The sequence below is a fragment of the Varanus komodoensis genome, unplaced genomic scaffold (genome assembly GCF_004798865.1).
Source record: "Varanus komodoensis strain SLA01 unplaced genomic scaffold, ASM479886v1 scaffold84, whole genome shotgun sequence".
Taxonomy (NCBI): domain Eukaryota; kingdom Metazoa; phylum Chordata; class Lepidosauria; order Squamata; family Varanidae; genus Varanus; species Varanus komodoensis.
In genome coordinates, this window is record NW_025336531.1 from 1,062,059 (window position 1) to 1,083,042 (window position 20,984).

The following is a 20,984-nucleotide window of genomic DNA, read 5'->3' on the forward strand; positions in this document are numbered from 1 at the left end:
ATTTCAAGTTCTTTTGAATAGAAGTTTCTGCCTGCCCACAGAAATTCTCTTCAAACCTTTTTTTTTTTTTTTTTTTGGTCTTGATAACTGTATTTTTGTGCCTTGAAAAGAGAATAAAGATTTACACTCAGAACAGGTAGACTCGATTCAGCACCACTCAGACAACTGATGTGGAAGAAGGTAGTGTATACTCAAGTCAGAGCTACTGCAAGCTGGCAAAGACAGAGTCAGCATCTTGAATGCAGCAAATAATAACAGGTTACTCTTTACTGGAAATCTTTGGAGCACTGTTTTCACAGCATTGTTCCACAGCTATAACTCAACAATTTGGAAGGATTTTGCAGTGAAAATGTCATCGGTTATGTGCCCAAGTTGGGAAAAAAAGCCTCAGTGTCCTGAATCAATTTGTCTTGAATCGATTCATCTTGTTTTGACTTGAATCAATTCATCCTGAATCATGATTCAAGATCATCTTGAATCAATTCAGGACATTGAGGCAGTCATGACAGCGCTGGGGTAAGTGTGTTCGAAGTGAGGAGGAGTATTTTAAGTGGGACTGATGGCAATGTGTCCTTTACTGTAATTTTTTTATTTAAACATTCACTGTATTTTTTGATCACACCTCATATATAACCTCAAACTTAATTTGTTTCAGGAGGCCATATTTGCTGTTTAAGTTTATCGAAATGGGTATTCTTTAGGGTCTGGTATGGATTAATTAACTTTCCATTATTTCTAATGGGGAAAATTGATTTGGACTTTGAATGCTTCAGAGCTGAAACGGGCTCCTGAAATGAATTAAGTTTGAAGTACACGGCACCACTGTACTATGTACAGTTCTCGTCACAACAGCTAAAAAAAAAAGGATATTGCAGAGTCCAAAAAGGTCCAAAAAGGACAACTAAAATGATCAAAATGCTGGAGTAACATTCCTTATGAAGAAACATTACCTCTGGGATGGTTTTGTTTAGGAAAAGAGGGACTAAGGTGTGCAAAATGATGAGTGATGTGGAGAAAGTGGAGAAGGAAACCTTTTTTTCCATCTCTCATAATGCTAGAACCCAGTGTCATCCCATGAAACTGATGTTAGGAGAGTCAGGACAGATGAATATTTATTTATTTATTTATTTATTTATTTATTTATTTATTTATTTATTTATTTAAAGTTTTTATATGCCATCCCAATACTAAAAGTCTCTGGATGGCTCTTCACACAGCGCATAGGTAAACTGTGAATTTAATTTCCACAAGATGTAGCGATGACTACCAATTTGGATGGCTTCAAAAGGTACTTGGTTAAATTTATGGAGGATAAGGCTATCCATAGCTACTTGTCCTGATGGCTATGTACTACCTCTTGTATCAAAGGCAGTATCCTCATGTAGACCAGTTGCTGGAGAACATGGATGGGGAGATGCCACTGCATTCATGTGTTGCTTATAGGATTTTCATGAACCACAGGTTGGTTACTATGTGAACAGAACACAGCAGTAAAGAGATCCTTGTTCTCATCCAGCATGGTTTGTTTTATGTATTTATGAAGACCTTTAAACAGCCTTTCAGATATTTACAGATTGCTATCTTATCTCCCTTTAATCGTCTCTTCTTCAGTGTAAACCAGCTCAGGACTTTTGACTGTTTTTCATTAGACGGTTACCAGACCCCTAAACATCCTGACATAGTTCCATGCAATGCAACTTTGTCATGATTAAGTCTTATTGACTTCAATAGATCTACTCCAAGTATGACTTAATCTGGATCCAACCCGTAGTCTGGTAAAAAGATTGGCCAGGGTAACTATGGAATTAATGCTTTCCGTATATATCAGCAAAAGAAAGTCAAAAATCCAGATCTGTTTTTCTAGTTACTACCGTTACTAAGAAGCTCTAAATTATAGCGTATGTGAGTGTGCGTGCATGTGTATCAATTGTGCTTTCTTCCACAAAGAAACAGGAAGTGAGAAATCCTTCAGCAGACTCTTTATGAATATCAAACACAGATGAAAAAGTTGCATGAGAAAAAAAAGGAAACTTTGTAACCGCATCTATTCCAAAAAGGAGCTCTGTGTTTCCCTATTAGCACTACACAAGCCAAACCTCTTACAGGATCCTTCTTTATGCTTTCTACCAGTCACCTAAAGTTTCCAAAATAGGCCCCAATTACTTGGGAACTACCACAGCCAAGACACCCATTCGCTAGGATAGAAAGGAAATCAGGCTTATGACAGCTTGGTGTTGCCGAAGTAACTCAAAGAAGGAACACCTCTGACTCTTTCTGAAGGCTGGAAGGAACTTTGCACAGCTCCAAGTAAAAACAATCTTTCCCGTGCCTGCTTAGGTGCCTTCCCTCTCCTGATGCCAAAATCATCCACAGGGTCATGCTGCCTGTTGGCCATATGTGATCAAACGGCTCTTGGAGCAGGAGAACAGTGAAAAGTTCTGCATTTGTTTCCGAAGCCTGCACAAGGCAATATAACTGTCAAAAGTCTGCAGAAAAAGAATTTGGTAGGAAATCACAAACACAGGAGCAAAATTACATTCCAGCTGGAAACAAATGTGAAGGCTTTTGCTCTGCACCACTGACAACTGGAAAGCCACCCCTGCCACTCCAATCCTTTCTAGAGTCTACACTTTGTAACACAGTAACTTCTCCCATGCCTGTTAGTAGGAATGTAATGTGTAATCTAGTAGTGCTAGTAGATCTTAAGGGATTCCAGCATGCAGTGGCAAGATCAGAGCACCTGTACTATTGCTTTTTAATTCAGTCCCATATAAAGCTAATCTATTAAGATGTTCAAAACACCTGCTATCTTAAGAACTGGCACCAAATCATTCTGCCCACCAACAAAGGAGCCAGCCTAGAATCCAAAGAAGGCAGGCCCCATCACAGATTCCAGTGTTGCTCTTTGAACCTTGCGTTTACTTAATTGCAAAAGCATCAAAATTTGTTGTTTGCCATCATTGAAAGACCCTGAGCAGGATCAGACATTTGCTATTCAAGTCTTCAGAATAAACCCATACAATTGGTCACCAAAGCACTGGCAAACTATGCAGTTAGTTATTCCTTAGTGAAGTCTTTCTTTCATTGAAAAATCTTGAATTTGGAGAAAGCCGCACACTGTCACTGTGCACTGGAACCCAAGTAGGACAGGGAAGGACTTGTAAACACTGGAGGCCATATGCAGTCACAGAGCTTATCATTCCAAAAGGCCTGCACCACCACCACGCAGACCTGCTATACTAAGACTAGGGCAGGTGAGGCTCCTCTTCAGCCATTATGAAAAAAATGTTTGGGCAACAGAGCAATCCTGCAGCACAACTGAAAAAGAATGTGCTCTTTGTTTATTCACAGCAACCAAGTAGTAGTGATTAATGATTTCCTGATCAAAAAGTGCATTAACCATGCCGGGCATGATGAAATAAAATGTTCATAACTCCCAGTAACATACCTTTCACAAGAAATAGCCAACAGTTTCATAAAAGATTGCAATTCTCCTAGGCAAAACAGCTGAAATCCACTTTTCCAAAAAAAATGAACCCCTCCCTACCCCAGCACACACAAGAAGTGCTTTTGATCCGCCAAGCTCAGCCTTAACAACAGGATTCTAGTGGCAGGGTTGGGGATCATGATTATACAACATGGAAGATGGATGTGTTACAAAAGAAGAAAGTTCCCCATCACCATGTTTATCTACACTCCAGCCAGTTCCATGTTCCCAAAGCAGTTTTTCTTCCATACTGGATGGAGGAATGCTATCTTACCTTCCCTTATTAAACATCACAACTATCTCTGTTTCAGGTTAAGATGAACCAGCCTCAAGTCAAAGTTGGAAAGGTAACAAAAATGGCTGCTAACATAGAACACCTTGATTTTATTTTCTAAGATATTTTCCAAATCAACCCAAATATTCCAGCCAAGATTTCAGTGGGCATACAAATCGGCTGTGTTGTGCAAGTGAAGAGTAGGTGTGTGCAAATCAGCACTACTTCAGCTCTTTTGCAATTGTAATGCAACAAAAGGCAAACTGATTTAAAATTATAATTACTGAACCCCTATATGAAAATAAATTTTATTTTCAATAAGTCACTAAAAACCTCTGGGCAAATTCTCAATATGCATCAAGATAATCAAAACTAAAGAGACAAGAAAAAAGACAGAAAAAAGAAATAGATAGATACCAAAAAAAAGAAAGTGTACATTTCTGTGCATTGATCCTTGACTGCCATTAAGAAGCTTGTTTCGCCTTCTCCAATTTCAAAAGAGAGGGAGAGTCACAGAACCTCTGTCTGTTTCTGAGCCCAATTCCCATTTCCAGAAGCTATATCAACTAGCGCTCCAGTTAAGTTTAAGGAGTGGAGCATAAACCAGACTATAGAAGCCAGAACACTACTGTTGGCATTCTGATCAGCAAAATTATGAACTATTTCAATCCAGACATTCAAAGGCTTTGTGTATTATACAAACTCGCAGGTAACCCACCTGAGCATTGCATGGTATTCAGAGCAGTCCTTGTAATCCATAAAAGGTTTATTACCATCTTATTTTTAATACATCAAGTTCTTATATCTCTTTATTAATGTGCATGATTTTAAAGCCAAATGGGAGAACAGCAACAGTTGAGCAAGTTCTAACCTTAATCAAGTACCAGCAGTTGATTGCATGAAAAACTATAGCTGGTGACAAAAATCACAGGCAATGGCAGCAAATGGCAGTTCTGAGTAACTGTACAGTGATGAATGCTTAACAGAGATCCATACCACCATGGGGAGATAACGACTCCTTTTTTGTTAGAACTAAAAGATAATTTAACTGTGGCATTTCACCAGGGTGGGAACAGTTCCCCTGGCAGTGCTCTGCTCATCCTTAAGGGAAGAATTAGAATTTGATCAATCCAAGTTGGCCCCACTGGGATTTTTCCATTCCACAGCAATGTTTTGTTGTGGAGTTGTCCACATAGACGATAAAACACAGCTCCTCTCCTTCTCTAATGTAAAAGGGTTTCTACGCTCTGGGTGCTGTATAACTTAGTAACAAACATATAATTAGGACCATCCATGAATTTAAATTGGTTATCTTTCCTTTAACCCTTTAAGAAGATGAAGGTTGCAATTTAGAATTCCCTGACCCTAGAGGTCACAAGGTAATTTACATTAGGTAGTGTCAAGAATACTGCTCTAAATGTACACATTTAATCTAGAGTAACCACAAAATTGCATGATAGTAGATCCATATAGACAAACAGACTCTCTGGAAAACAAACTGGTGAAGATGTGTGAGAAAACACCCCAGTAAATACAATCTACATTGGGTAAGTGCAGTCCTCAAACTCTTTCTGGTAGCCTCAAGAAACAGGGAGGAAGAGGAAAATCTTGCTACACATCTACCCGAAATCTACCAAACATCTTTCAACCAAAGGTTAACAAGCTCAGGCTCCAAAAATTTTAAAAGAGGCTGTTAAATAGATCAATCCTTTTCATGCTACCTTTGAAGAAATATCAAGGAAAGCACAACGATTATTGCGCTCTTGCTTGCTCTCACTCACTCCGAGAGAGAGAGAGAGAGAGAGAGAGAGAGAGAGAGAGAGAGAGAGAGAGATGCATGTATGTATGTATGTATGTATGTATGTGGTTAACAGAATTGCATTTTTGCCAACTGTATGTTTCAGAAGATAGGCAAGAACAGTTCTTTGATTCTGCTATGTAGCTGCTCTTCTCCAAAGACAGATGTCAAAAGGGGACTGCTTGTATCAGCAAATCCCTAATGCCCAATTACCCAGGCAACTTAACACAGGGGAAAGGCAGTGACACTGTTCAGGGTAAAGAACTAATTAACAGGTACAGAAAAGCATAGAGGCTTGGTGGCCGTCAGCCAACAAAAGACTGATTTTGCTGGAGCTGTACCCACCGAGAGGAAAGTGGGGAGACACAGAATATAATAACTGGTTCTAAGGATCCTTTCAGCTCCTATCTAGTCTCAGCCTCCTCCTCCGCTACATCAGGATCCACACCTCCTGCACACCCTGGTATTACTACTACATTTTGATTATCTTATGGTCCTAAGCAGTATTGTTTTTACTGCATCTCTCATCCAGTGCTGATCCCTTCTGAAACAGCAAGGTGGCATTCCAAATTTAGATATGATAATTTTTTTCTTAAGTGGATCCTGTAGTTAAACAGCCAAATCACCCACTAAAACCTCCAACACCCCAAACTGGTATGCCTTTAAACATGCAGAAATTAAAAATAGCTTAAAATTTTCTCACCACTGCATTTTCATCCCAGGTGACATCCCATCTACTAAATAAACTTCATTATGTCAAGTTACTGTACTTTGCCTGAGATATTTCTAGAACTGGCAACAATGGAAGCCCAATTAAGAGTGAATCTTCTGTGTGTTTATCATATGAATATGAAGGATTAGACAGCAAGATAAAATGGATGAACAAGAAAAGACATTGCTAAATGCTTAAGACAGCATTCCCAAAGAGTTTTGCCTCTATGCCTTCGTCTGCTTGTGATTCTGTTCCTGGCCAAGGGAGATTCACCCAGGCAAAATTTAAGAACTCAATAGCCTCAAAAACAGGCATCTCATGCAGAGCACCGAATTACAGAAAACTCCACTTGTACGTATGATAGTGGCATGGGGACAGACTAAATGGAGGACAATGGTTGCTTTAACCTGTTGCACTGGAATATGGGGTGGAAAATAGGTTGGAATAGGGGGGTGGGAGGTTAGAAATAGATATTACAATGGAAGTCCCCAGTGAAGTCCCCATTAGCCTTCCCATGCCCAGAAAACACAGCTTTAGAAGGGAACAATGAAACAAAGCTGAAACAGGGGTTCCCAATTCTTCCATGCCTACTCCTTTCTTCCAAATGACCCTTTTCACCCAACCACCCTGAGTTCCAAACACAAGCTAACATGTTGCTTTCAACAGTCAGGATCTAGCGTGACTAGGAAAACAGGGGGTGGGGGGAACCCTCCCACAGTTACATAGCAGAATTCCTACTGCAAAATAAAAAGTAGCGATGGCGTAAAAGGAAAAAGTACAGTCAATGGAAAGTTCCATCATTTGGGACAGCTATTATTGTACTCTTGTGCCATCCAGTTTAAGCTGCACATACACACACAGAAATAAAGTTTGTGCAACATTTTATTTTATGCACTATCAGAACAATGGCAAAAGTACCTTCATTATTAAGCACTTTGTTGTGCTGAATGTAAAAACATTTTTTATAAGACTTGGCCTGAAGTAGCAGGCATCCAGCACATTTGCTACTGGCAACCTAGTTAGAAATGAACCATGGCAGTACTTGAATAGCAGATAAATGGCAGGCTGCTGTGTTTTAAATTAAAAGTTGTTCCTTTCCCCACCAAAATGCAAGTCAGTGTTGAATTATTCAGACAGTGTCACAGGAAAGCAGTTTTGTTGGATCCAAACAAGTCATTAGACCCATTTAGGAAAGCAAAACTTGCAAGAACCTGCCAATTAAGTCTCAGTGTCAGGAACTAAACTTCCTAAAACCATGAAGGTTTACTCATTTTATTTATGTTGTATGTTCCTAGAAACACATTCACCACTTGGCTTTGTTCCAATCTACTGGAAGAGGGACACTGTAGCTATCTGCCTAGGACTCAAACAAACTCCATATAGATAGATAGATAGATAGATAGATAGATAGATAGATAGATAGATAGATACTATGCAGGCTACTTCTTTATCCAGAGAATGATGTGTCCTTCATATTGCAGCTTGCATGCTTGCACACATGTGTACATGTGATCATAGCTTTCCTGTAGCTTGGCATAGAATGCCCTCTCCTCTTAACCCCACCTCCAACCATTTATCAGAATATACAGAACACTGACCAATCATACTGATTAACCAACATTTTGACAAGTTGACCACAGTCTCATCTCACTTGCCCCAGTAAAAGTCTTAAGTCATATAGTTTTATTTATTTATCTGTCTATCTATTTATTAAAAACTGTTCTAACCTGTCCACTGCTAACATCTTGGTACGGCTTACAAAAAATGAGTAGAATAAAACAACCACCACAGCAACCAACAATTAAATACTAAAACCACAGTTAAGATCAATTAAACATTAAAATAACAGGAAAATAAAAGGGGTTTTGCCTGATGCCAAAAAGAATATAATGCCAGCACCAGGCGAACCTCTCTGGGGAGCCACTATAGTCAGGGCGGCACTATAGAGAAGGCCCTCCGCTGAGTAGCCACCCTCCTAATATATGTCAAGGAGGGCTCCCAGAGCAGGACCTCCACCTCAGATCTTAAGGGGCAGGAAGGCACATAGGGAAGCATGCGCTCCTTCAGGTATCCAAGACCCAAGGGCTTTACAGGTCATCACCAGCACCTTAAATTGGGCCTGGACTTCAATTGGCAGCCAGTGTAACCAACAGAGGACCAGCATTATATGTGAATGCCGGTCAGTCCCTGTTAACATCCTGGCAGCTCTATTTTGAACCTACTGAAGTATCCAGACTGTCTTCAAGGGCAGCCCCATGTAGAGGGCATTACAATAATCCAATCGGGAAGTTACTAGAGTGCGACTCACTGTTACAAGGCAATGCTCATCCAGAGAAGGACAGTTGGTGGATCAGCTGAAGGACTCCCAGCTGCTCTGAGTTGAGGAACACTCCCAAACTGTGAACCCTATCCTTTAGGGGGAGTGCAATCCTGTCCAGCACAGAGCTACGAGTAAAATCACCTACCTGGGAGGCTAAACCACCCACCACCTCTGTCTTGTCTGGATTAAGCCTCAATTTATTGGCCCTCATCCAGCCCATTGCCTTGACCAGGCACCAGTTAAGGACAGCCACTGCCTCACCTGGACTAGATGTAAAAGAGAGGTAAAGCTAGAGGTCATCAGCATACTGATGACTCCACAGCTCAAACCTCGGGATGACCTCTCCCAGTGGTTTCATGTAGATGTTTAAAAGCATAAGGGATAAAATAGAACCATGCAGAACTCCATGGCAAAGTTGTCATGGTGCAGAGGCACAATCCCCCAGCACCACCTTCTGGGATTGGCCAGACAGGTAGAAGTGGAACCACCGCAAAGCAGTGCCACCAACTCCCAACCCAGCCAGCCTATCCAGAAGGATACCATGGTCAATAGTATCGAAAGCCGCTGAGAGGTCCAGAAGGACCAACAGGGATGCACTCCCCCATCCCTCTCCCTGCACAGGTCTTCATACAGGGAGACCAAGACAGTTTCAGTTCCATAGCCGGGTCTGAAGACAGAATGAAATGGGTCAAGATCGTCAGTTTCCTCCAAGAGTGCCTGGAGTTGTCCCGCCACCACCCGCTTGAGCACCTTGCCCAGAAATGGGATATTGGTCACCAGCCTATAGTTGGCAGCCATCTCTGGGTCCAGAGATGCCCTCTTCAGGACAGGCCTGCTCATAGCCTCCTTCAAAGGGGCAGGGACCCAGCCCTTCCTCAGAGAGGCATTGATGACCTCCCAGACCCAGATGCTTATCCTGTTTTTGGCTTTGATAAGTATGACTTTGATACAGTTTCATTTTACCAGCCACCGTTGCTACGAAAATCAGTGCTGGACATTGCAAGCAACATTGGACACAGAGGTTTTGCCACACAATCTCCTCTATGAGAGTGATTCCATGTAGCACATAAGTACTGGCTGGACATGTGTGAATTCGCTCCTTGACAGGTCAACCCAAACCTCTCATATTTCAAACAATCAAATTTGAAGTAATAGAAGAGGAGGAAAGGGCCAGAAGGAAATAGAATAATACAACATGGCAACTGACTTCCCGTCGTGACACCCACCACCTCCGTACAATTATACGCAACTTATTCGCATCGAAGTTCTGAGGGAGCTGCAACCTTTCCACTCCTCATGCACTTCTAACATTGTCTACTTTAGAACAGAACGATTGCTGTATTTCCTGAGATCTGTCCTCCCTCATCTCATTTGGAGAATGCGAATTGAACTACTCAGTAATTCCTGGACAATGTAACAAGCAAATCTTTGCATCGTTAGTCTAACTCAAATAACTGTATGTTTCTAGTCCATTATACATCTGTTGTCATATTAACTCCCTTGCCCAGACAAATGACCTTTTCACATTCACCATGTTCATCACCACACTCTTCCCACTGCCACAGAAAGCAGATACCTGAGACAAGTACAAATCCAATTAAGAGATTCATTAATCCCCCTGGAGGAGGATTCAGAAGAAGCACTTACAAAAAGGGTTAGAATCTAGGTCAAAGGCATTGACAGACACACTTAAAGAGGAGGTAGTTCAGAGCAATTTGTCTGTATTACTACATCGTTTCTAATACTAGGCATTTTACAAGCAAGGTATAACAAGGCCCACAGCAATTGTACATCTTCTGCGTCTTCCTAGCTTGAGCAACTGAGCAGAGTCTTATACCTCTGATTTGAGCCCAAGTTGTTTGCAAGTTACTCCACATGACAAGAAGAAGCACACTCAAAGATTTTTGGAATGGAGGCAACTGAGCATAAAACTGCATTTTAAACTGAAACTCTGCCACAAGTAAATTCATGTTGACATCTCTCCTTTCCAAATGAACAAAACTGTTCTTCTAAATAGAGCAGCAACATCAAACATGTAGACCAGCAAGCTCCCCCATACTCTGCTGCTGTGAAGTGCTCCTCCATACTTAACAACTGCACGTCAGTAGATAAAGTTTCTATTTTAGTATATCCTGCCTTTTTTCCTGCAATGAACCCAAGGTGGTTTATGAAATTCTCCTCTCCATTCAATTAGAGCAACAACCCTAACTGGTCCATGGTTGAGCAGGGAATTAGAAACAAGAACTCTTGAACCACAGTACCACACTCTAACCACCAAGCCACACTGGCTCACATGGGAATCCTATTCACAGACATAAGTGTGACAAGGTAAAAACTAAACCCATTTCACATCTGAGGAACCCCTTCCAGGTGTTTCTTTCCCAAAGGATCCTTTGCAGGTGAAAGCCAGAGCTAAACTTTTTGAAGATGCAGGCTCAGCAACAATAGCACTGAAACCCTCAGTGTGAACTAGTAGTGTGCTGCTGCACATACCATGCTGAATGTTTAAATGCTAAAATATAAAATCAAGACTGAAAAAACCAAGTTACTGGTTCTTACCTGAAACCAAGTAAGGCCACATTTTTCAGAGTTGTGGAGAACACAAACTAAAGGTGCTCATTATACAATTACCCAGTTGTCGCTAGACCAGGCTGCATGTACAAAAAGCCTACCATTCTGTAGGTGCCTCTAGTTGCGAATGAAGTGCCCAGCTGAGCATACGATAGGCAACCAAGTGAGAAATATCGTCTCAAGAGGTGTTTTGCTCTGGAGAAATGAAAGGATATTGCATTTTCCAAGTATAATTCAATGTGCAGTATTTATACCTGGGAAAATGCAACTCTTCCCATGATAGGGTAGTCATTGCGGAATAACAATTGCTGTGCAGAAAGTGCTGTCCTCATGTCATGTGTGTTGCCCCCCCGCTCACCCACCGCACCTCCATCGGTAAGAGTGAATACAATATGGACAACTATGTGTACAGAACAGGCTACAATTTCAGAATGTAACAACATTGTTAAATATAAACAGGAGACTTCTTGCTTAAGGAAGTCACCAATTAGCATTTAAGGAGGTCACTGCTAATTAGCATTTATCCAGTACCAACCAATACTTAACACCACAGTGCTGTATATAAAACAGACAGTGAGCCTCACTTTGGAGATCCTGATCTGGAAGTTCTAGAATTCCCTATTTGTATGTCCTTGAGATGCCTGGCCTATTTGTTGCTATGGTGATTCCTTAATGTGAAGAGACATGCAGGAATACAGTTGCATCTTTTTGATTTCAAACATAAAATTTTAAATAATGCCCCCTATAGTCATAATCAAAAATAGGAATATAGCCAAGTGCAATTTTGTTCCTTCCCTTGCCCTCCAAATTGTGCTTCGTTTCCATATTTCTGCCAACAGACTAGACCAGGGGTCGGCAACCTTTAACACTCAAAGAGCCATTTGGACCCGTTTCCCACAGAAAAGAAAACACTGGGAGCCGCAAAACTCTTTTGACCTCTAAACTGAAAATAACACTGCGTATATCATTTTTTACCTTTATGCTATGTATAAAAAAACTATACTGTGTTGCATTTATGAAACAGATCGGGGGCTGTGTTATGGTGGCGCGTTTCGCAGATTGGTGGCTGTGCTGGTGTGTGTCACAGATTGGCGGCTGTGACACGTATTCTGAGCAACGGAACCGCAGCAGAGGGATCCAAGAGCAACGTGAGGCTCCGGAGCTGCGGGCTGCCAACCCCTGGACTAGACCATCAAAGCTTTGGCATATCTTACATTTTCTCACTTCTTCATCTAGATATTAATCCAGATTTTGAAAAATTGCATCCATGCTTGGGAATTGCACATCTTCCTTCTTACATTTTTGTAAAAAAAACAAAACCAAAAAACCTCCAAACAGTTCTTTTCTCTCTTCTTTAGCATTACATATGTCATGAGAAGTCACACCCTTTTGTTCCATTTCCCCCTCCAAAGTGAAAGCGTACCTACTCTTAACCATTGTTTTCTTCACACCCCTTCCTCTTTAAGTAGTTTATATGACCTGCTTGGGAAATGGCCATGGAAGGAAAAATTGCCTCCTAAAAGGGCCAGGAGGAAAACTGGAATCCTTTTCTTAATCCATCTCCAGGTTCCTAAAGTAGTAGCCTATTTTTTTAATGGAAAGGTAGATTTACTGAGTTATAAATAGGGCAAGGTTATCTCATAGATGCAAGGTAACTTACAAAAGGAAAATGATGAACCTAAGGAAATGCTGGATCTCCCTTGGAAGATGTCGTGTGTAGATATAATCTTCCAGAAGGTGAATTGATATTTTTTTTTAATTCAGAGCCCTCTCCCTTTTTGTGTAGGTAACTGGCAAAATGCCATTGTGTGAGAAGTGAAACTACCAAGAGGGAAAGGATTTTAAATATACACTCCAGTGAAGCTACTCAATTCTCGGGAATCTATCAAGGCATTGACATAAGATTCCACCCATCTGCATCATGGCCCACATGCTTGTACGGGAGGACCGTTTCCACCCCTCTGCTGCCCTCCTCCCTAACAAGCAGGCCTTCTTCAGAGACATAGCGCACTAAATGACAAGCTGCACTTGATCTAAAGAGGTTTTCTGTAGGAACTGTGTTTTAAAATGTTCCAATAATCACTGCACCACAGCTAGTATTTCAAGATCACTTGTGAGGCTCATAAACAAGACAGGCTGATCCATAAGCTTTAGGGTGCAACCCTAGGCCAGTATAGTGTAAAAAAAGGGGGGACCGACAGCTCCCAGTATGACCCAGCCAGCTGGCCAAAAGCATGACGGGAGTTGTACGCCTTTTCTGTCTACACAGGCATAGGATTATTCTTTTCATCATGTATGTGCGTAAGCATTTACGCAGCTATAGTTCAGCATGATACCCACACGGAAGTTATACAGTTTTATGTCATACTCATTCTGGAGAAAGGAGCCCCAAGACCAAAAGCCATGCTTGATTAAATCTCACAGCAGCCAGTATGTGTTCCTTACACTTATGTGCTATTGTTTGACGAACACCATGTCTAACCGTTTCAGTGCACTACAGGCAATGCATACCTACTAAGCAAACACAGACGCTCCACTTGAGCCCCATGCAAAAAGCCCCATCACTAGTGTCCCAAATTCTAGCAACTGTACCTCAGAGCAAAAAAGCCAGAATCCCTAAGTTCTCCAGAGATCCACTGCAACTAACAGAAAGCCATGCATTTTCTCTCAGATTTCTTTGAGGCAGAAAAGGCAACACATTTAGATGCTTTACCTCTCATAAAAAGGAAAGCACAAAAGGACACAGAACTGGCATTTTTCTCTACAGGGTGTCTTTAAGTAGATAAAGGGCTCCTTCAGGGCAAGATGACAAGAACTTTGGCTCTGTTGCTCTGTGCAGGAGATGCCATTTATCTGCACAGGGCTGCGAATGACTGAACCCAAGTGAGCGGCTGACTCGGGGCAAAACAGAGCACATCGTTTGAATATCAGATTAGTAAGGGTCTGGGAAGGCTTTTTCTAGAGCTCTAACAGCCTTTGCTTCAGGACAATTCCCTAAATGCTCAACAAACCAGAGAATTTATTGGAGCCAGAAGGCTTCAGCATTGCTTTTACTGTGCAAATCATGTAGCCTGTGCACATTTACTTCAAATGATGGGGAGGGGATTTTAAAGCTAAGCAACAAGGAAGGAATTAAACGTGGGTGGTTACTTGATGGGGATTAGAAAGGCTGCACAGAGATTTCAAGAAAACCCAAACAAACTCTCATTATGCTGACAAGAACTTACTTGAAACAGCAACACATGCATGCACACACATGTACACACACAGACTGTCTGGTTTTTCAGGACACGTGTGAAATCTTGTGTGAGGTTGTCATGTCTTGATATACACTAATGTTTTCAGGCATCTCTCACGGCAGTACACACAAGAGGAAGGCACTTAATAGCGGCCTGAATTTCCTGAGCATTTTCCCATGAATCTCACCTATGGATTGAAGGCAGCTCCACCTGTGCACTGATGCTGTTGTGGAAGCCCTTGAGGATAACTACTTCCACAAAATAGAAACAGAACAAGCAGCCAGAAATTGACAGTGTAGCCATTGCTTAAACACCAACCTCATCTTCAGGGGAAAAAGGAAAGGGGGAAAAGAGTGGGGGGCTTTGTAACACTGAAGACGAGAACTTCTGTTCCTCATCTATGTGCCCTTAATGTTATTTCACAAGTATTGTCACTTCTTATAGCATAGATATTTATTTTTATAGAATAGTAGAGATGGAAGGGGCCAAGAAGGCCATTGGGTCCAACCCCCTGCTGTTGCAGGACACCAATTCACACCATCTCCCCAGATAACTGCCTATTTTGGATGCACTTGCTTACATGGGACCAATGAAGTAAAGTTCGTTGCAAAAAAAGTTGTTTCAGCACCTGCAACTATGATGTTGTGTACAAAAGAAGGCCATTTGAGAAGTATTAGGTACATTATGGAATAGTGTGAACTGTCACACTAGCTCAATTAAGCATCACATCAAACTATCATCAGGAACGTTTAACTATGATTTCATGTGATGTTTGATCCCACATGACAAGTCATCGTTTGCAATCAGCTAACAAATCCCCCACATATAATTGCTTGAGGAGAACTGGCAAACCCTAGTTTGTATTATACTATAACTTGGCATGACAGCTGAACTGGCAGACCATGACTACTTTCCCATTTGCCCACTGCTCTCCCTTTGGAAGCCACTGCATCTTAGATATGGAAATGCAGAGCAGACTGAACACTGCAGCTGGCTGATAGCTCTGAACTTTAATCTGCTTACCCATTTGGAAGCATGGTTCTAAAACAAAGGTTAGCAGAAAACATGGGTGGAATGATATCCAGCTTGACCCAGCATCCTAGTCCCTTCCTGTAGGTTTTAAAGCTCATTAGGAAACCACATATTTCCAAGTCTGTAATGTGGATACCCAGTGAACTGGTACACTTTCCAAAGAGTTGTCACCCATGTTGAAGCGTTCCACTGGAATTGCACCATTGCACTGGTAGAAATACACTGTCATATTTGAACACACTTGCATTTCTGGGTACATTTCAATGCACTGACTTTGCATGTCCTGAACTCCTGAGCTTTGGAGATTAAGGGCGATCATTCTTCATGAACCTCTCCACATATTCAGTCTTCAGATGAGTTCTGCTTCAGATCAGTTCACCAAAACAGGAGTGGCTACAAGACATGTGGCTTCTGGGGCTGTGGTACACTCACTGTAGAACACCCTTCACTGGTAGTTTTTAGAACAGTGGTAAAAACACCTTTGCTTTTAAGGGCCTTAGTAGACCAGTCACAATGCTGCTGCTCTGGTTTTCTAGATTAAAGACAGGAAGCACCATTCACTCATGCTTCTTGCCCTCACAAATTCAGAGAATGAGGAAGATAGTCATTGTACCTTTTGGCTGTTTGCTCAAGTTAAACTGGCAGGTACTAGAGATGCATGGCTGATAAAAGTTTTAAATGGCCACAGTCCTCTGGCAATGAGTTTACATGAATTCAGATCCCTATAAAGCAAGGTGCTCCATTTTAAAAAAGGTTTGCTTTATTTGGTTTCCAAAGGCAACATTAACTTTTCACAGTTCACAACTGAAGCCATGTTTATAGGTCAAAAGCTCTCCAGTTACTCAGATTTCTGTCTATCAGAACAATTACCAAAACCATGTTGGGCTAATGAAAGCAGCAGACAGACGCAATAAAAGGGTGGCACAGCTGAAGTTACACACACACTATGGAACTGTTGCCAAAATCACTTACACTGTTGAGTTCCACAGGGTTACACCAACCTAGACCCTCTCTGTCTCTCTCTTCCCCACCCCCCTACAAGTGTAATTCAAGGCATGTAACGTTAAAAAAACTAAAGCGAGACAAGTCATACAGTGCACTGAAGCATAATTCCGTGCAATCTGTGATTCCAGTAATAACCTGGGAAGAATTCTATGCATGTTTAGGTTTAAAAAAAAAAGCATTTCCCATCCACCATACTGACTTCTTTCCATGTGAAAGAGTTTTAACACGCTTGGTCCTTGGAAAATTTAGAATTCCACTTTGGAAAATTTAGAATTATGAATAAGCAGTGATTATCTTTCTCTGAGGAGGACAAAGCAAGGCTTAGAACATCACCTTTTCTGGTCTGACACAATGTTTATGGGTCCTGAGGAAAAAGAGGGAGTCTTGCTTTGCCAGCTTTTTTGCATCGATTGCATAACTTGACATCAAAGTGAAAACCAGAACTTCTACTACTACTGAAATGAAATAAAAATCAAAATTCTGCATTTTTATACAAAAAACAAGTAGATCTCTTACAATGAATACATATATACTATATATATCCTATATGTTGTATACGTAGCAAGACATACTATTCTAAATAGAAATAACTATGTAAAGACTTCAACAAAGGTAGGCTAAATATCCATATATTTGTCCAGTCGTAAACTGTGCCTTAAAAACAATTTCAAAACTCAATAGTTCAAAAGTCAATAATTTCATTAGGGCCACCATTAGGGCCAATAGTCTCAATGGGGCCACCCATTGTAGAGAGTGGCCCTTTCTCTTTCCAGTGTTGTAATATTAGTATTTTAGCTATCCAAGGAGCACAGAGAATCCATTTTTGTTGGCCTTGCACTGAAGTCCAAGAAATAGGTAGATAAGAAGATTGCATGTATCTACTAATATTAAAGAATCTCCCATCACAAACTTTATCTGAATTATTGTCCCCTCCCAAAGGAAGCAGTCATTGAACATTGCCAAAACATATTAATCAGCTTAGTGTTGGGCATTTTTTACTTCTAACAATTACCTGATTGAATTGGGTCCCTTGCTAGGGTGTCCAATATATCTGAAACACCATTTCTTCTGAGTTAAACATAATCTAAGATCTATTGCACTGCTCCATATATAATTGCAAAGATAAAAAAAATCCATCCCAATTAAGCTACTGACACAGCATTATCACATCCAAGGATCCGAAATCCAGGCCATTAGTTTTATGTAAGCAGCATTATTTTGTAATTTAAAAAATCTGACAAATTCAAGAGACCCTCTTGAAAGAAGCCAAGAAAGTCATATTTTGTGCAAACTCCAGTTTTGGAACTGGCACCCCAGTGTAGCTGAGCTTGTCACTTTGAGCCTTCTAGTTCTATTGACAACATCTGGGTACTTGTCTTACCTAGTTCCTTTGATCCTTGGCTTTCGCTGGCCAACTCTCCCATTTTAACCAGTGCATCAAAATATCCTTTTGCTGCATATGTCACACCTAGAAATTGAAAACATGTATTATTATTCTCACATTCATTTTAACGCCAATGATCTTTTAAGAAATCCATTAAAAATACTAGCATTATTTGGCAGGCACTATACCTGCTGAATCGTAGGTCACCTTTCACTTCGATTCTCTATCATTCATCTTGCCTAGAATTAGCCAGATAACCACATGCTGTCAACAGTACAGAAACAAGTCCACAAGATACCTACAAACCTGCAAGTAAGTCCTGTTCCATCATTTAGGTATTATTTCATCAACCCGCTTTAGTGTTGCCATCAAATTCTACCTAAAGTAGAATTTGGGATTTCTTCTAGACTAAGTCTTCTTCCATAATTAGGGAAACACTACAACCTGCATGACACCCATCAAGTTCTACCAGGCCCCTATTTACATTATCATACTCGCTGCATTTGATATGTAATGCTTGGGCAAAAAGTAGGTAACTAGATGTTTTGGACTTCAACCTCACAGATTTCTGACCACTGGCCATGCTGGCAGAGATTTCTGGGAGCTGAAGCTCTAACTTCTGCCCCTAATACAGCCATGCATGGCAGCACGAATGGGACCAATGAGAAAGGCTACATTTTGTACATAAATGCACGGCCTGTGGCAAGGGAGGCACATTTCATGAAAGTTTCACTTATGCTTCCCTAATCCTGTTCCTGGTCTAAAAAAAGAAGAAAAAGAAACAACAGGGAGTGTAGTTTTGATCTTAGAATAAAAAGAAGGAACTAGATAGATATTATGAAGAAGTGGTAATGCGGTATGTGGAACAAATATTGAAACAGAGTACAAAAAATAGCAAGGAAAGCTGCAAGAGTGAAAAGAAACAATTAGAGCCATGTGAAATGGAAAAAGCCGGGTGCACTTTTGAAGTTACATAGTTGTGAAAGAATCTGTGAAAATAGAATCTCTGGACTATGACACTTGTCAGTTTAGGCAATTATCTAAATCCAAGAGATGCAATTAAGGGAGCAATTGATAGAACAGTGTTTGCAATGCACATGAGCTTATCTGAAGGATCACCTCCTTCAACATGTACCTACCCAGACCCTGAGATCATCTTCAGAGGTCCTTCTCCAGAAGCCCCTTTCAAAGAAAACAGGGTAGGTGGCCACCAGGAAGAGCGTTTTTCCAGTTATGAATATTATTATTTACATCTTTACACCACCTGTAGCTGAACCATACAGTCCATATGGTTGTGAAATGTTCTCCCCAAGAGGTGCACTTGGAACCTACTTTGCATTATTTTCAGTGCAAGATGAACACCTTTTTAGTTTCCCAGCATTTTACACTTTGTTTTTATATACTGTATTTTATTCAGTACCACTGCTATGCTTCTGCGCTGATTTAATTGCAATTGCTATTCTGCTTTTGTTGTTTTCAATTAATTTTTGTTTGTCTGTGTGTCTTTTGAAACTTTTGTTTAACTTTAGCTTTTGTTATCTGCCCAGAGACTCTTGGCTATTGGGTAGTATAAAAAATAAATGAATTAATGAATGAAAATAATTTCAGAAGGTAAGGCACACCAGGGATCATCCCTGCCTCCCTGCACCTCCCACTTTGCAGGTCAACAAGATGGCCCTTTTTTTTGAGCTGTCCAGCTGAGGTGCTTTAGAGCAGAAGAGAAGGAGGCTGGAGCCCTGACATGTCCTATCTTAGCAGCCTCCATTTTCTTCCCTCCATACACTCCAAAGTGCTCCCTCTGCGGTCAGTCTTCTGATCTTGGAGATGCAACTGGCACAGTGCTTTCCTTATTGGCTGCAAAGGCAGGGAAGGGAATCAGAGAGCAGACCCCTCATTCTAAGGCTGGAGCTCTGTTTCCAACCTCAGATCTGGGAATACAAAATTTCCTATAGCTCCCTAGATGCTGTCTTGGGAGCCAGAGGCTCACCCTTCAAGTCTGTTTCTGGGATTGGCTCCAACAAAGTTCATGTATCCTAACTTCAAGGCAGCTCTACTGAGGCTAATGTAGGAGTTTAAGGTACTTTAGTGCAGAGTGACCTATGAGCAGTGTAGGCTTTGCAATGCCTTTAGGCATCTAGGGAAGGTCACACTCTAGAACTCATTAATTAAACTGAGTTAAAAACCATGACTCCTGTTAGGAGTGCAGAGCAGGGAGAAACAGACACAAATTTAGACTTCATTGGTTTGAAAAGTCAGTATATGTTGCCATTATGTTTTCAAGTTTATTTCTACAACCATGAGAGCTGGAGAATTAAATTTGGAAATGGAAAAAGAGGTACTATTGCAACTTTAAGGATTCCAACAAGATCCTTTTAGCCAGACAGTAGCATTACAGGGCCAGCTTGTGGCTTGCTTGTTGACCTTCCATTCTGTGCACTGACATAGAAGATACTTCTCTGTATTATAATGAGATTCAGCTCAGTTTCCTATTAGTTATTTCTAACCAATTAAAACATATAAACAGACAAATCTGCATTTCAGAAAAGCCACCTTCAAGTGCACAACATGGAAAGTGATAGAGTGGGCAACCAGGCCTGTGTGCAGCCATGGAATTACTTATAAGACTCAGGAATCTACAGCAGAATGACATTCCAAGACCGTTGGCTTTCTTTTTTTAGAGGGGAGACAGGGAGGGAAAGCACTGAAAAGCCTGAGGATGCAGGCTCATATCAAAATCTCATGAGCCAGAAGAGGTTTGGATCTTGTATTATGCTCCCTTAGGCTTTGCTTACTGTTCCACATCCCTTGAAAACCTGATTATCAGAAGAAATATTATGCAAAACATACAGAAACACTGGATTTAAACTATAGGACATTTGTGATCATAGTATACTACCTGTTTTTTACTCCCTTAGGAAGGGAGTGCATGAAAGCCCATAAATCCACAATATGACTAGCTAATCGAGGCTTTAAAAACGCTACTCAGTACTCAGTTGTCTCTGACTCTCCAATACCACTCATAGTTGAGCTTAGTTTGTTGACATTCCAATGGCATACACATCACTTTAATCAGATAAGCAGGGGGTTCCTCTGAATCACAAGAACACACTGCACAGATTGTATTTAATACCACAAAGCAGTGTTGTCCCAGCCAGTGCTTCT

The 20,984-nt window shown here is 41.0% G+C and overlaps 1 protein-coding gene across 4 annotated transcripts in view; it reads right to left on the reverse strand.

Annotated features, from left to right (window-relative positions):
• BAIAP2 (BAR/IMD domain containing adaptor protein 2) overlaps window positions 1–20,984 on the reverse strand; it is a 132,996-nt gene that overhangs the window by 69,046 nt on the left and 42,966 nt on the right. For all 4 annotated transcript variants that reach the window (XM_044456457.1, XM_044456459.1, XM_044456460.1 and 1 more), the window contains exon 3: window positions 17,820–17,906. In XM_044456457.1, the coding sequence (XP_044312392.1) occupies window positions 17,820–17,906 (87 nt within the window). The remainder of the gene's footprint in view (window positions 1–17,819; window positions 17,907–20,984) is intronic.